A 14,552-nucleotide genomic window follows, 5' to 3' on the forward strand; every position below is an offset into this window, starting at 1 on the left:
ATCATTTCCAGAATCCTACTGATCATTTTCAGATTCCCTTAGGGATCATACTTGTAGGACTTCACCAGAGCAGATACAATCCAGTTTGAAATATAGGCTGAAGCCAATTCAGAAGTAGTTTAAATATGACTGAAAAGGAATATTCCCTATCCTCCATCCCCACCACAATAACCTGGACATAAAACTATTACCTGCAGGGCAAAGACTGCCTAGAAACTCACTGTCTTCCAGTCTGTCAATAAACTGAGGGAGCAAAGCTCACTTGGAACTTCTCTAAGCAAAGGATGCATTATTAGAGGCAACAGATTACTGACTCTCTAGTTAGGGAGGAAAAGTCTCAGCCCTTTTCTCATACTAATGCATTTAATTCTCACAGCAATCTTTAAAGTGGTAACTATTGTTATACCATTTTATAGATGAGAAAACTAAAAGACAAGTTTATACAGGTAGTAAGTGGCAGAGCCAGGATTTAATCTTAGACAATCTAGTTCTAGCATTTATGCTGCTAATTACCATTCTTTTCTTCCTGGGAAGGAGAGACTGAGTTGATTGAGGGGCCAACTGTTACAAGGATAGATATTCAGGGTGTTTTGTGCATGCATGCGCACGCACGTGTGTGTGTGTGTGTGTCTGTGTGTATATATAAAATTACATGATCCAGTTTGAATCTCTGATGATATTTTTAATCATGTTACTAACACTGTATGCTTAAAACTGCAAATAAACTTATGGCACTGTTATTGAATAGCATTTGTTTATCTTTCTGGCAGGTGACTTAATGATAATACCAAGTTCTGAATTGAGGATACAAATTTGTAAGTGTATTATTGACTTTTATCATGCAGAACCACCAAAGCAGCATATTACAGGTAAAGTTTTCAATAGTCTTTCAGTAATAACTTATGTCTTTATAAAATAGAACAGTCTTTCTCATTTCTCTTTGAACTTGGAAAGACAGAGTGGGATCATAAATGCAATACATCGGGCTTCCCTGGTAATGCAGTGGTTAAGAATCCACCTGCCAATACAGGGGATATGGGTTTGAGCCCTGATCTGGAAAGATCCCAGATCTAGGCCACAACTACTGAGCCTGCGCTCTAGAGCTCATGCTCTGCAACAAGAGAAGCCAGGACAATGAGAAGCCCACGCACTGCAATGAAGAGTAGCCCCCACTCACCACAACTAGAGAAAGCCCGCGTGCAGCAGTGAAGACCCAACGCAGCCAAAAATAAAATTTAATTAATTAATTTTTAAAAAAATAAATAAATGCAACACATCAAAACAGTTCTTTTGGTAGTCTCAAACTCTTCAGTCATTTTAAACAAAAAAATTTATGTATTTTTTTCAACTTTAGATTTTTATTCTGATGCTAAATATAACAGAATTTTTAAGGTCATACCCAAGTTAGTTTAATTATAATTATTACTATTCATATTATTTAATACTGTTGATAATATTATTATTTTCTAACATTTATAATTATTCATAATATCTGTCCCACCCAACTAGATGTTAAATTCCTAATGCTAATAACATTCTCTACCATGTTTGGAAAAAGAGTTCTGCATGTTACAGCTAAGGGATCATAATATATAATGATAAAATGAGTCACACTGAAATGGGTGGTATCAAGATAGAGGGCACTTGCAATGTAGAGGATATAATGTTACTTAGGACATACTTCCTACCTTCATAGTTTCTGTAATTCATAATCAATCTAGGAAAGGAGAGAAAATATAAAATACATTTTTAAGTTATATGTTCCTTTAAATGGGTGGCAATAAGACTGGTAGAAAAGAAAGCTAACTTATGAATAGGGAAAAATGGGAGGACATCTGAAGTAGAGAAATGAGTAAAGAAATTATTAACTGTCAGATTTGAGCTATTGATGAGATAAACAGGAGGAAGTGTTTGGTAGATAGTAGACATTGGATACTAAAAGCAGAGACCAGAAATACAGGTTTGAAATTCACCCAAATAGAGATGAAAATTGAAACCATCAGGATGCTTGAGTTTTCCAGGAGATAAAGCATGTAAGCAGCAAGGGACCAAGAACAGCAACACGGAGAGTGCCCATATTGAGATCTGGGGAAAAACAAAACAAAACAAAAAGCAATCCAAAGAAACTGGCAATGAAGGAAGGTTCAGAGAGGAGGAGGAAAAGCTAAAGACTGCCATGTCTTGTGTGCCAGTGAATGAAATGTTTGATGAAGGAAGTAGTGGTCTCAGTGTCAAATACTGTAGAGGCTTCTGTAATTGAGGAATGAAAACGCCAACTGATGTGATATCTGAAAAGTTGTAGTTCATTTTTGGCAGATCTATTGCCATAAAGTGGTCAGGGCAGATACAGGACTAAAGAATGAGAGGACTGTGAGAACAGAGGCAGTGAATGCAGACTTATATATTAAAATCAGATGGAGAATAAAAAGAAGGAAGATGGAGAACAATTCAACTGGTAGCAAAATCAAAGAAGATATTTGGTTTTGTTATTATTTATAATTTTTAGGATAGGGAAAAATGAAGTTTTCCCCTATAGGCAGAGGAATAAGAAGCTAGTACATGGAAAATTGGAGGGTGAAATTCCCAAAGAAGGCATGAGAGGATGGAATTAAGAGCACAAGTTTAGGGTTAACCTAGGCAATATATACACAGTCTTTTTAAAATAGAAAGAAAGGGAGACAAATGATGTATAAGATATGACAGAGGAGTTAAGGTGCAGAGAAGTGAGGTTGATCTTAATTTGACCAGGCTCTGAAAATTGGGAATCTTAGGCAATGCTCTCACTAGCTGTCACACAGTTGGTTTCAGGTGATGGGCATGGCTGGATAGCTGGGACCACAGCTGAAAAGTCCTCAGTAGAGCAATAGTAAGAGACGTAGCCCTGGAGACAGGAATCAGGTCCATGAGCCTTAATATTACTATATCCTTCTGTAGAAATGTAAACTCAATATATAAAGATACAGTAAGTATAAAGTACATTTTGGTTGGTCCATGCATATGACAGGCTATTATGCAAATAAAATCATGATTTGGGAAAATATAGAATGAGAAAAGGCTTACAATAAAATCTTTAGTGGCTGCAGTTGAATGTAAAATTCTGCATATAGTATATTGTTAAAGTTATATGCATACATTAAAAATATCAGTAAGAAATATACCAGATTTACAATAATCTGTAACATAGTAGCTGCTTAATAGATATCTATTGATCAAAAAAAACACAAAAGAAATATACCAGAATGTTAAGGTTGTTCTCTCTGGATGGTGAAATTCTGCAACTTGTGGTTTTCTCTTTATATTTTTTAAATGCCTAAAGTGAGTAGCTAGGGCCTTACCATAGAGAACCCATCACAGGAGTGGACAGGGCCTTGTCCAGGGCTAAAGATCAAATTCAGAAAGACAAGACAAACTGACAGACATCTCAGAACTATGGCAAAGTTAAAGAATCTAGTTGGTCTCAAAAGTCAAGAAGTCAGGGAGGTAGATAAGTATATCACTAAGAGAGAAAATAGCTGCGTCTCACGTGAGCAGGTACCCTCTGCTGTGTATTTAATCTCTCTAGTTGAGTGTAGTTGGTCAGGTACCTGTGCAGCTGTATCAAAGGAGAGGTGGTGTTTCTCACAGGCGCTACAGCAGAAGGAAATTATTATAAGACATGTCGCCAAGAATCAAACTTCCCTAAGATACCATTTTCACTAGCATTTATCAGAACAGCATTATATTTTCACCTCTTATTTCATCACCAAATTATGTAATTATGGTCCCTTGAAAGCACTAAAGTAATGTATTGACTTGAATAGTGAAAACATTTAGTATTTTTAATCATGCCATTTTCCTTTATGGAAAGGTATATCTAGAGAAAAGAAATATTGTTCTTTTTTAGAATTTAAGATACGCCTCCAACTCTGCAGTCCTATTTCAAATGCTACACCAGGGATCAGCAAACTATGGACCCCAGGCCAAAATTGGCCCTCTGTAAATAAATTTTTATTGGAACACAGCCATGTCCACTTATTTTTGTATGGTTTATGCCTGCTTTCATGCTATGGTAGCAGAGTTGAGTATTTGAGAGAGAAATCTTATAACCTGCAAAGCCTAAAATACTGATACCTGGCCTTTTATAGAAGTTTGCCAATCCCTGTGCTATACCATTTTAACATGCCATACACTTTTTTAAAGTTTTTGTTGTTGCTGTTGTTTAATGTTTACTCATTCTTTTGTTTAATGTAGATGATTACTATGTGAAATAACTGTACATATTTATTCACTAATTGTTGTTAGGTTACCAGCAGGCTAGTTCATCATATAAGATTAAAATGGCTGAAGTTGGAGGATTGGCAAAAACAATGGTCCAGTCATTGGTGTTGTTTGAAAATCAACTTGTTGAGAAACTTTGGGTACTTAAAACTCTACAACATCTCTCAGCTTCTGGTTTGTATATTATTGTACATATTTGAACACTTCATTCTCAACTATTTTGTTTTTATCTAGTAATGTCAAGGCTGTACAGCATAAATAATTTTAAAATTTATTTTCAGAAGTTAATTGTACTTTAATGGTGAAAGCACAAGCAGCCAGTGGAATCTGTGCTCACCTCAATGACCCAGATCCCTCTGGACAGCTTCTATTTCGTTCATCCGAAATACTTTGGAACTTATTGGAAAAATCTTCAAAAGAAGAAATCATACAACAGCTTAGTAACTTGGAATGTTTGCTGTAAGTATATGTGGTTAGATAGGAATTTTTAACCTTAAAACGATAGCCAGTGACATAACTAAATTTTTTTTTTTAATTTATGTTCAATTAGGCTTTTGATTCATGTAATGGCTATGTTTCAGGACATTTTTTTGTACCATGGTATAAATGCATCTGCACAATAACAAGTCTTTTTTTTTTTTCTATGTGGAAGGCTTTTAAAGTAGCTTGTTAACAAAACTAAATTATGTCCTTGAGTATGTATAAAGTAAAATTAGATATTTAAAAGAACTATTTCATTTGTTCATTCAGTAAACCTATTTTTGAGTACTTACTGTCTTCCAGATACTACAGTAAGCATTAGCAATAAAATATGAGTGAGCCTTTGAGTTACTTATTCATATATTCATCAAATAATTATTGTCTGCTCTGTGCCAAGTTCAGTACTAGGCTGTGGAAATACAACTGAAAACAATACAGAAATGGTCTCTGCTTTCACAGCACTTGCATTATGTTAAGGGAGAGAGACAAGTAAATAGGCAACTAAAAGAGAGCATACTAAATGTTATGAAAGAGATTACTGCAAGGTCCTTCATGTTCTCCTGAAGATGGTGGATCAGCACAGTTTTATTTGCAAGCAACTGAACCCCCCAACCCAACTGATTTAAACCGAATAGGAAATTTTATGGGCTCATGTAACTACAAAGTCAAGGATAAAACTGGTTTCATGTGCAGCTGTATTCAAGGCTCAGCAAATATCAGGACTTGGGCCCTCTTCATCCCTCTGCACTATTTTCCACTGTGTTGGCTTTAGTCTCAAGATCCATATGGTAAGACCTACGAAGTCTAGCTTCACATAATCACAACGCCAAACCAAGCAGAAGATAAGACTTGCTATTCCAAAAGCTCAAATAAAATCCTTCTAATTGAGTCCCTGTTGACCCTTAGGTCTGGTGTTGGCCATATGCCCATTTCAGAGTGAGTTACAGTGACAGAAAGAAGGAATGCTCTAACTCGCTTCCTTTTAGTTGAAGGCAGCTTTACAAGACCAAAAGTGGGTAAAGAGTGAATGCCTAAATAAACATAAGGGTACTATTATCACAAGAAGGGCAAGTGGCTCCTAGAAGATAAAGCAACAAATGCCCATTGTACAGGGAACCTGACCCAGACTTGGAGAGTTAATCAGCACTTCCTAATAAACCCTAATCTGGTATCTGAATGATAAATGTGACTTAGCAACACAAGAGTTCTGCATGCAGAGAGCATCCTAGACAGGGGAACAGAAGTGAAAGAAGAATTTAGCAAAATCAAAAAAATTGAAAGAAATTCAATATAGTGAGAGCAAAAAGTACAGGGTAGAATAGTAAGAGATGAAGCTAACAATGTTAGCAGGGACTGTAACATGAAAGGCATGATAAGCCTTAGTAGGGAGGTAGGACTTTATCCTAAGAACAAAGAAAAGCCTTTAAGTATCAGTAATTTTAAAAAGGAAAATGACGTGATTGAATCTTTATTTTAGAGCAGTCACTTTGACCACCAGGTATAGATTGGACTGAGGGATTCTTATCTAGTCCCTCAGAGAACTAGAGGCAGATTTGTATAGAAAAGATTAGAAATATTTTCAAATGAGTAGTAAAATGTAAAAAGGGAGATTTTGTTGGTAGACACTTAGGTGGTATTTCCATAGAAATATGGCTTTAAAGATATGACTTCACTTTTTAGGGCTTTGAAGAAAGTATTTAAAAATCTGTTTACAAGAGGTCTTAGTCATTATGATCGTCAGCTTAGAAATGACATATTAGTGATCACAACAATTATATCTCAAAATCCTGGAGCACCAATGATTGTAAGTATGAATCAAATTGCATTTTAATTCTAATTGTGGAAGTGGTGGGTGTGGGGGGAGGAGGGAGTCCTGAACTATGTTGTAATGTTTATGTACTTTGTTGTAATGCCAAGTTATATTGTAATGTCATTATGGTCACCAGTATACTTGCACTCTGCCAGTTATTCTTTGCATCCCTTTGGAAGGTTGAGATCCTCCTCATGTATTATAATTTACTCACAAATATAATTTACTCAGCTGGGCATAAGACCTAAATAGACATTTCTCCAAAGAAGACAAACAAACGACCAACAGGCACATGAAAACATCCTCCTCATTGCTAATTATTAGAGAAATGCAAATCAAAACTACAATGAGGTACCACCTCACACTGGTCAGAATGGCCATCATTTAAAAGTCTACAGAAAAACAGGGACTTCCCTGGTGGTCCAGTGGGTAAGGCTCTGTGCTTCCAATACAGGGGGCCCAGGTTCAATTCCTGGTCGGGGGTAGGGGAACTAGATCCTGCATGCATGCCATGATGAAGAGTTCACATGCCACAACTAAGAGGTCTGCATGTCACAACTAAAAAGATCCCACATGCCGCAACTAAAGATCCAGCATGCCCCGGTGAAGATCCCACGTGCTGCAATTAAGACCCGGAGCAGCCAAAATAAATAAATATTAAGAAAAAAAGTCTACAAAAAACAAATGCTGGAGGGGGTGTGGATAAAAGGGAAACCTCCTACACTGTTGGTGGGAATGTAAATTGGTGCAGCCACTATGGAAAACAGTATGGAGGTTCCTCAAAAAACTAAAAATAGAGTTGCCATATGCTCCAGCAATCCCACTTCTGGGCACATATCAGACGAAGCTATAATTTGAAAAGATACATGCACCCCTGTGTTCATAGCAGCACTATTTACAATAGCCAAGACATCAACAGATGAATGGATAAAGAAGATGTGGTATATATATACAATGGAATACTACTCAGCCATAAAAAAGAGTGAAATAATGCCATTTGCAGCAACATGGATGGACCTAGAGATTATCATACTAAGTCACACAGAGAAAGACAAATACCATATGATATCACTTATATGTGGAATCTAAAAACAACACAAATGAACATATCTATGAAACAGAAACAGACTCACAGATACAGAGAACAGACTTGTGGTTGCCAAGGGGGAGGGGGTGGGGGAGGGAAGGATTGGGAGTTTGGGATGAGCAGATGCAAACTATTATATCTAGGATGGATAAACAGCAAGGTCCTACTGTATAGCACAGGGAACTATATTCAGTATCTTATGATAAACCATAATGGAAAAGAATATGAAAAAGAATATATGTATAACTGAATCACTTTGCTGTACAGCAGAAATTAACACAACATTGTAAATCAACTAGACTTCAATAAAATTTTTTAAAAAACCAAACAGTCATGGAATTTATACTGTGCAAATGGGGAAAACGCCCTACATAGCTTCCTAGTCAAGGTTGCAATGTGTAGGTGGGCCTGTGTTTCTGTGGAAGCCCCTGGTCAGTCAATAAATTCTCATTAGCATCCTTGCAAACATTCAGGTGAATTCCATGAATGTGAGTCAATAGGAATAACATCTTCTCATTTTAAAGAAACCATATGGATCTTAAAGTAGTAGGAATATATAGTTGCAAACTCAAAAGCCCAAGGTTTGTCCCTATAAATTCTCCCTAATGTCCGAAGTCCAACTAGGATATCTCTGTCAGGAATGAGTTCCCTCACGCTGAAATGTTTTCTGGTCATTCTTCAGAGCTTTTCATGTTAAGTAGGAATTGTTTGTTGTCTCTTGACCAAACCTTTGACATATTTGAGAGTGGTTGGGGTCAGGGTGGGGAGCCAGGGGGTGTTTAAGAAGAAGAGCTGTTGAAAATAACTGTTTTCTTCCCTTCTTTCATCCCTTGAAGGTATAGATAATGAATTACATAAGTTACTTCTAGCCGTATGTTTTGGGTTCTTACCAAATTTTAAACAGTATCTTGTAAAATATTCATAGAATAATGTAATATATTTTTTAGAACCTACAGAAGTACGTTTAATATTAAATAAATTAAAAGTTTATCTGGCTATATGCTTTTATTTTCTTTCTTTCATCCCTTATTATTAGTGCTTTATGAACTCAGATGAATGACAAGGAGAGTCTGATAAAAAAATACCTACATATTAAGTAAATTTGGGCATCTGTAACTTAATTTCCATATAATTAATTCATCCTTCTGTTTATTTTGTGTATTTATATTAGGAGTGTGGCTTTACCAGGGATTTGATATTATTTGCAACCTTTAATGAAGGTAAAAACCATAAAACTTTCAACTTGTAATTACCTTAATGAGTCATACATCATTTCAGCTTTTATTTCACTCTGCCTTTTTTTCCCCTCTCACAGTTAAAAACCAAAATCCTTTGGTAAAAGGTCTTAAGTTTTCTAATTCCTATGAAGATTTTGAGTTGAAGAAATTGCTATTCAATATAATTGTGACCTTTTGTAAAGATTTATCTACTATACAGGTAAAAAGTAATCAAAATAAAAATTAAAATTGTCTCACTTTGTAGTATAACTTTTTAAAAGCCACAGCTGCAAATCTTTCATCAGCCCATATATTTACCATAGAAGGTAACAAACTCGTATTCACTGGAATTTCACTTTTTCAAAATTTCTCTTATCTATTAATGAACAGTGAATTTACCTAAATTTAAACCACATAAACCAAGGAAAAGCAGGAGAACCGTGGAGATTTATATATTTAGAGCTCCTGAATAAGAGAACATAAACTGAAAGAAAATCCATATAGGACCACCCAGCCTAATAGTCTATCTTTGACCATAGTAATGAGGGATGATTTAATGCTGGAGGAAATTGCTCATCTCTATGCTGCCCATCTCAAACTGTATGAACCTGCTTTTTCTCCACACAGATCTAACCTCCTTATGTACATAGTTTTATTACCCATGAATTATCTTAATACTTTATATCCTACATAAAGCATGGTGTAATTTGAAGAGCACTGGAAATGAATTTCACTTCTGTCTTATCGCCTACTAGCTGTATGGTCTTGGCAAAGTCACCTAAACTTTCTGAGGCTCAGTTCCTCCTTCTGTTGTGAGACTGAGATAAAGGCTTTGTAAACTATAAAGCAACAGAAAAAAATATACTACTTACTAACAATTCCATTAGTTTAGTTATTACTGCATTAATTGAAATTTCATTTTAGTCTTAAAACTCTTTCAAGTTCCAAGGGAGGATTCATTCTGTCAATTTCATTAGTGATAATATAAATGTGGTATAATATGGTGGTTAAGGCTTTAGTCAGGTGGAATCCAGTGCTGTCGCTTTCTAGCAATGTGATATTGAATACATAGTTTAGCGTCTCTAAATTCCAGTTATCTCAACTTCAAAGTGGGGAAAACACCTATCTCATGGAATTATTATGAGGATTAAAAGAGCTAAAAACAATTTTTTTTGGTAATGCCACTTTGAAGAATATACTTAAAAATGCTCAGAAAAAAACTGTCTTTACAGTTATAACTTTATTATTCATATCAAAAACGTACACTCCATAGAAGCTAAATGTATTTTCTGAAATGCAATATAGAAAATCATTCAATAGAATATGGTTTATTATTATAGTGGAGTATTATATAACTATTAAAATGACAGATACAAAGATAAAATTTACACTATAGTTTATAAACCAATTTTATTTGACAACAAAGTCAAATGGCACAAAGACTGATAAGCTTCTTAAAGCACTATGTGAGCAATGGAATCAACTAATTTTTTTTCTGTCATATGTTTGTGTTTGTGGCTCAGTAATGGTAGTGATAATGAATATGTGTACTGTTATGTGCAGTTCACAGAGTATTTCAAAAAAATTATCCACTTACTACTTACAGCAGTGCTAGAACTAATTGTTATTCTTGTTCTCTCAGTTCTAAATCTTGTGCTCTTTCCATGTGGAATAGTAGAAAATTTAGAAAAATTCATAGATTTATTGTGAAAAAATCTTTGTAGAATAATGCCAGATGAAAAGAAAATTGAATAGAATATAGCACATGGTGTGTTACTATCTTGTGAACCATAAATATATATCAATCAGAATCAGCTATAATATTAACTTGATTGTCATATTATAATAGCTTTGCATTTTTGTTTTATTTTTATTGACATCATGGATTCAGTACAGTTTTAAAATTCTATGGCTTGTGACCTGACTGGTATTCACTGGATAGAGTATTTGTATAAGTTCTGTTGCCTATGCTTAAAAATAGCCATAGTCTATTATCATAACTTCAGACAAAATTGACTTCTTAAAGTATATATACAACTGAGTCTCTGAAATGTTTCCTTTAAGAAACAAAAGTAAGGAAGACAGAAATAACCAGCAGTTTATTTGCTCTAAATTTTCGACTCCTGTGGTTTTATCGTAAGCGGGAGGTAAACTGCATATATAAGCAGCATAGATTAAAAAAACTAATACTTACTTTATATTATTGTCAGCCATAGAGTGTATATCCCAGAAAGGGGGATCATAGTGAACTGTTGTTATTAGTGAGTTTGGTTTTGGGTTGTTTTAATTTCTGGTACTTAACATAGCTTGGAATCTTTAGGAAGAAAGTATTTTGAAATGATCATCAATAACACATCAAATTGGAAATCTTTTATTAAATTTTCTTATATTAAATAAAATTGTTTTAATTATGTTTCTAACATAGTACTTTTTGCCCTTTCTCATAGCTATTAATTGATGGCAAAGTTACTTTGGCTTTGTTTACCTATGTTAAAAAGCCTGAGAAACACAAAATAGTTGAATGGTCTGCAGCACAGTATGAAGAATTACAACTGCACGCAATTGCCACTTTGTCATCAGTGGCTCCTTTTTTAATAGACGAGTACATGTTGTATCAGGGAAATGCTCACGTCCTTGCATTTTTAGAATGGTGTGACAGTGAAGGTAAGTGGCCTTTCAGATTCCTGTCAAAATTCTAATCTACATATTTCAACTGAATGGCGGTGTAGAAGAAGAAATACAATTAAAAGGAGAACTAGTAGATCTGGCCTTCTGTGATCTTAATGTGTTTAAATGGTGTTTTAAGGAAAAAAGCCTGAGATTTCATTTATAGTCAGACATTAGTAAATGTTAGCATAGTTGATGCATACCTTTCAGTAAAATAAATCATTCATATAAACTGATTTAAATTTTTATATTATTAGGCCCATCCAATAATTATACTGTCCTGTAATATTTTAATTAATCATTCAACAAATATTTATTGAATGCCTACTAGTAACCATATATTGTTTTAGCTACTAACGAAACATTTATGTTCAAAATAAATGAAGTCCATACCTTCATGGAGCTTCAGATCTAGATCTCTAGCCACATGTAGTCTGCCAAATTAGCAGAGCCCTAATTTGTATGAATATTTCATTTCAATTCTCATAATTCTTAGAAGGGAAATAAGAAATACATTCTTTTTAAAAAAAAATTATAAGTAAGATACTGTATTCTTCTCTGGTAGTAACTTTGCTCTGGAAATAATTTTGTATGGTACATTTTCATTAGATCAAGAATAGCACTCATCCATGAGGAAGAAAAAATTATAGCTTATTTTTATTCTCTAGTTTTTAATATGCTGAGTTACTAAATTTAGTCATGTTAAATTACTGTGCATTAAATAAAACAATTCTCCTGTCTCTCCTTTATATTATTTATGTTTACAGAAGTCTATAAGGCAAAAAAAAGGAAATGCTGCCTAACAAGAAGAAGCCTGATAGCTAACAGTTATTGAGTACCTACTATGTGATAGGCCTTAACCCCCTCAGCAGTACTAAACCATTTAGGCCTCACAACAAATCTAGGAGTTATAGGTTCTATTATTAGCCCTGTTGGTCAGTGGGTAGAACTCAGTCAGAGAAGTTAAATAACTTGTTCCTTGCCACATAGTAAGTGATTTAATGCAGGCAGTCTAGCTCCAGAATCCACATTTCTAAACCTATACACACTACTGAGAACAGTATTTTGAACTTTTTTTTTTAGCATTAAACAAAAAGCTACTTCTAAAAGAACCTGTCAAAGAAAGCATATTATAACGAAGAAAGAGAACTTGCCTTGTTATTTATCAAGACTGACCATAAAGCTATAGTAATTAAAATTGTATGGTACTTGACCAGGCATAGACCAGTGGAATGGAATATATGGGAGGCTGGCATCATCAGGGATGATATTGCCAATCAATGAGAGAAGGTTGGTTCTCGGGCAGTTGGCCCTCCGTGTGAAAAAATAAAAATTAGATCCTTTCAACTTGTTTAAAAAAGTCAATTGCAAAATGAATTAAAGCCTAAATGCAAAAAGTTAAACTGTAAAAATCTTAGAAGAAAAAACATGGGAAATTATCTTTATGATAACAGGGTAGAAACAGACTTTTTAAATACAGAAGAGCTTAACTATAAAAAAGATTATTAAAGATTATTAAATGTATTAAGTACTGTAAAACAGAAATATCTGTATTACAAAATCTGAATAAGATAATCTATAAATTGAGGGAAGACATTTACTCACCACTCTGACTGATAAACGATTAGAATTCAGGTTCATAAAGAACTCCTACATATCAAAAAGAAAATAACTCAGTAGAGAAGTAGGCAAACAATAAAGATTGCCAAGAAAATTCTTCAAAATTTTTGGAGAAAATTTCAAATTTCCAAAAATAATTAAAAGACACTCCACCCCACTGGTAATCAGAGAAATGTAATCGCTCTGCAAATTAAGATAACAATGAACTACCATTTCACATTTAATAGATTGGGAAAAAATCTATTTCTTATACATTGTATCCATATAACCACTTTGGGGAACAATTTGGCAACTTTAATAAAATTCCATGTGGGTATATGATTCTGGTGTCACAGGCGAAACACTTCTCAGTGGGAACAAGAGGACATGAACTAGAATGTTCATTGTATCAATTTGTACTAGTGAATGGATAAACTGTTATTTATAAACTGGATGTAGAAAGCAGTTAAAACTGAGTGACCTAGATCTACTTGTAACAATGTGAATAATTTTAAAAATACAACGTTGAGGGCTTCCCTGGTGGCGCAGTGGTTGAGAGTCCACCTGCTGATACAGGGGACACGGGTTCGTGCCCCAGTCCAGGAAGATCCCACATGCCGCAGAGCGGCTAGGCCCGTGAGCCATGGCCGTTGAGCCTGCGCGTCCGGAGCCTGTGCTCCGTAGCGGGAGAGGCCACAACAGTGAGAGGCCCGCGTACAGCAAAAAAAAAAACAAAAAACAAAAAAACAATGTTGAGTAACAGAAACAAGTTACAGAAGATACATACAATAATGATACATTTGAGTAAAATTTAAAAACATATTTCTGTACTGGAAATAGAAAGAGGAGGGGGATGGAATCATATTTACTTCTCTAAAAAAAGAAAACCCTAAAGTATGACAAAATTTTAACATCTCTTTAAACTTATATAGATATAAAAGATGTCTAATCTAAATTTCTTGATGTAAAGTAACTATTAATATTTCTCTACAGATTCCTTCTTTAGTCATGGGAACAGTTTTCATGGTACAGGTGGCCGTGGAAACAAGTTTGCCCAGATGCGTTACAGTTTAAGACTCTTGAGAGCCATGGTCTACCTTGAGCATGAGACCATAAACAAGGATCTTTGTGAAAAGAGAGCAATTCAGCAACTGATAGGTAAAAACATAACATGTTTGTGTCCTGATGAAAGTAGAATGTTTATAAATTAGAACTTTTGTTTGAAATGTTTTTCTACACATTTATTTTGTCCTATATCTGACAAACTCCTGAATATTTTCTTGATTTTTCTTTCATACTGTTGCTATAAATTAGTTTGTCTTTACTGAAACATCATGATCACTTATCCTTTAAACATTTGTTTACTTAATTCAGATACCGTTTCATTTAGGATTATCTTTATCTTTTTTTTTTTTTAATGGGCTAGTGTTATATT

At 34.5% G+C, this 14,552-nt stretch overlaps 1 protein-coding gene across 1 annotated transcript in view; it reads left to right on the plus strand.

Moving 5' to 3' along the window:
- CFAP69 (cilia and flagella associated protein 69) overlaps positions 1 to 14,552 on the plus strand; it is a 68,898-nt gene that overhangs the window by 26,173 nt on the left and 28,173 nt on the right. The window contains exons 6-13 of the mRNA XM_022585264.2: positions 771 to 869; positions 4,282 to 4,431; positions 4,539 to 4,716; positions 6,418 to 6,541; positions 8,806 to 8,854; positions 8,950 to 9,071; positions 11,299 to 11,515; positions 14,111 to 14,275. Coding sequence (XP_022440972.1) covers positions 771 to 869; positions 4,282 to 4,431; positions 4,539 to 4,716; positions 6,418 to 6,541; positions 8,806 to 8,854; positions 8,950 to 9,071; positions 11,299 to 11,515; positions 14,111 to 14,275 — 1,104 coding nt within the window. The remainder of the gene's footprint in view (positions 1 to 770; positions 870 to 4,281; positions 4,432 to 4,538; positions 4,717 to 6,417; positions 6,542 to 8,805; positions 8,855 to 8,949; positions 9,072 to 11,298; positions 11,516 to 14,110; positions 14,276 to 14,552) is intronic.

The sequence above is a fragment of the Delphinapterus leucas genome, chromosome 9 (genome assembly GCF_059928025.1).
Source record: "Delphinapterus leucas isolate spDelLeu-1000000601 "Yukka" chromosome 9, BTC_Dleu_Yukka2, whole genome shotgun sequence".
Classification (NCBI taxonomy): domain Eukaryota; kingdom Metazoa; phylum Chordata; class Mammalia; order Artiodactyla; family Monodontidae; genus Delphinapterus; species Delphinapterus leucas.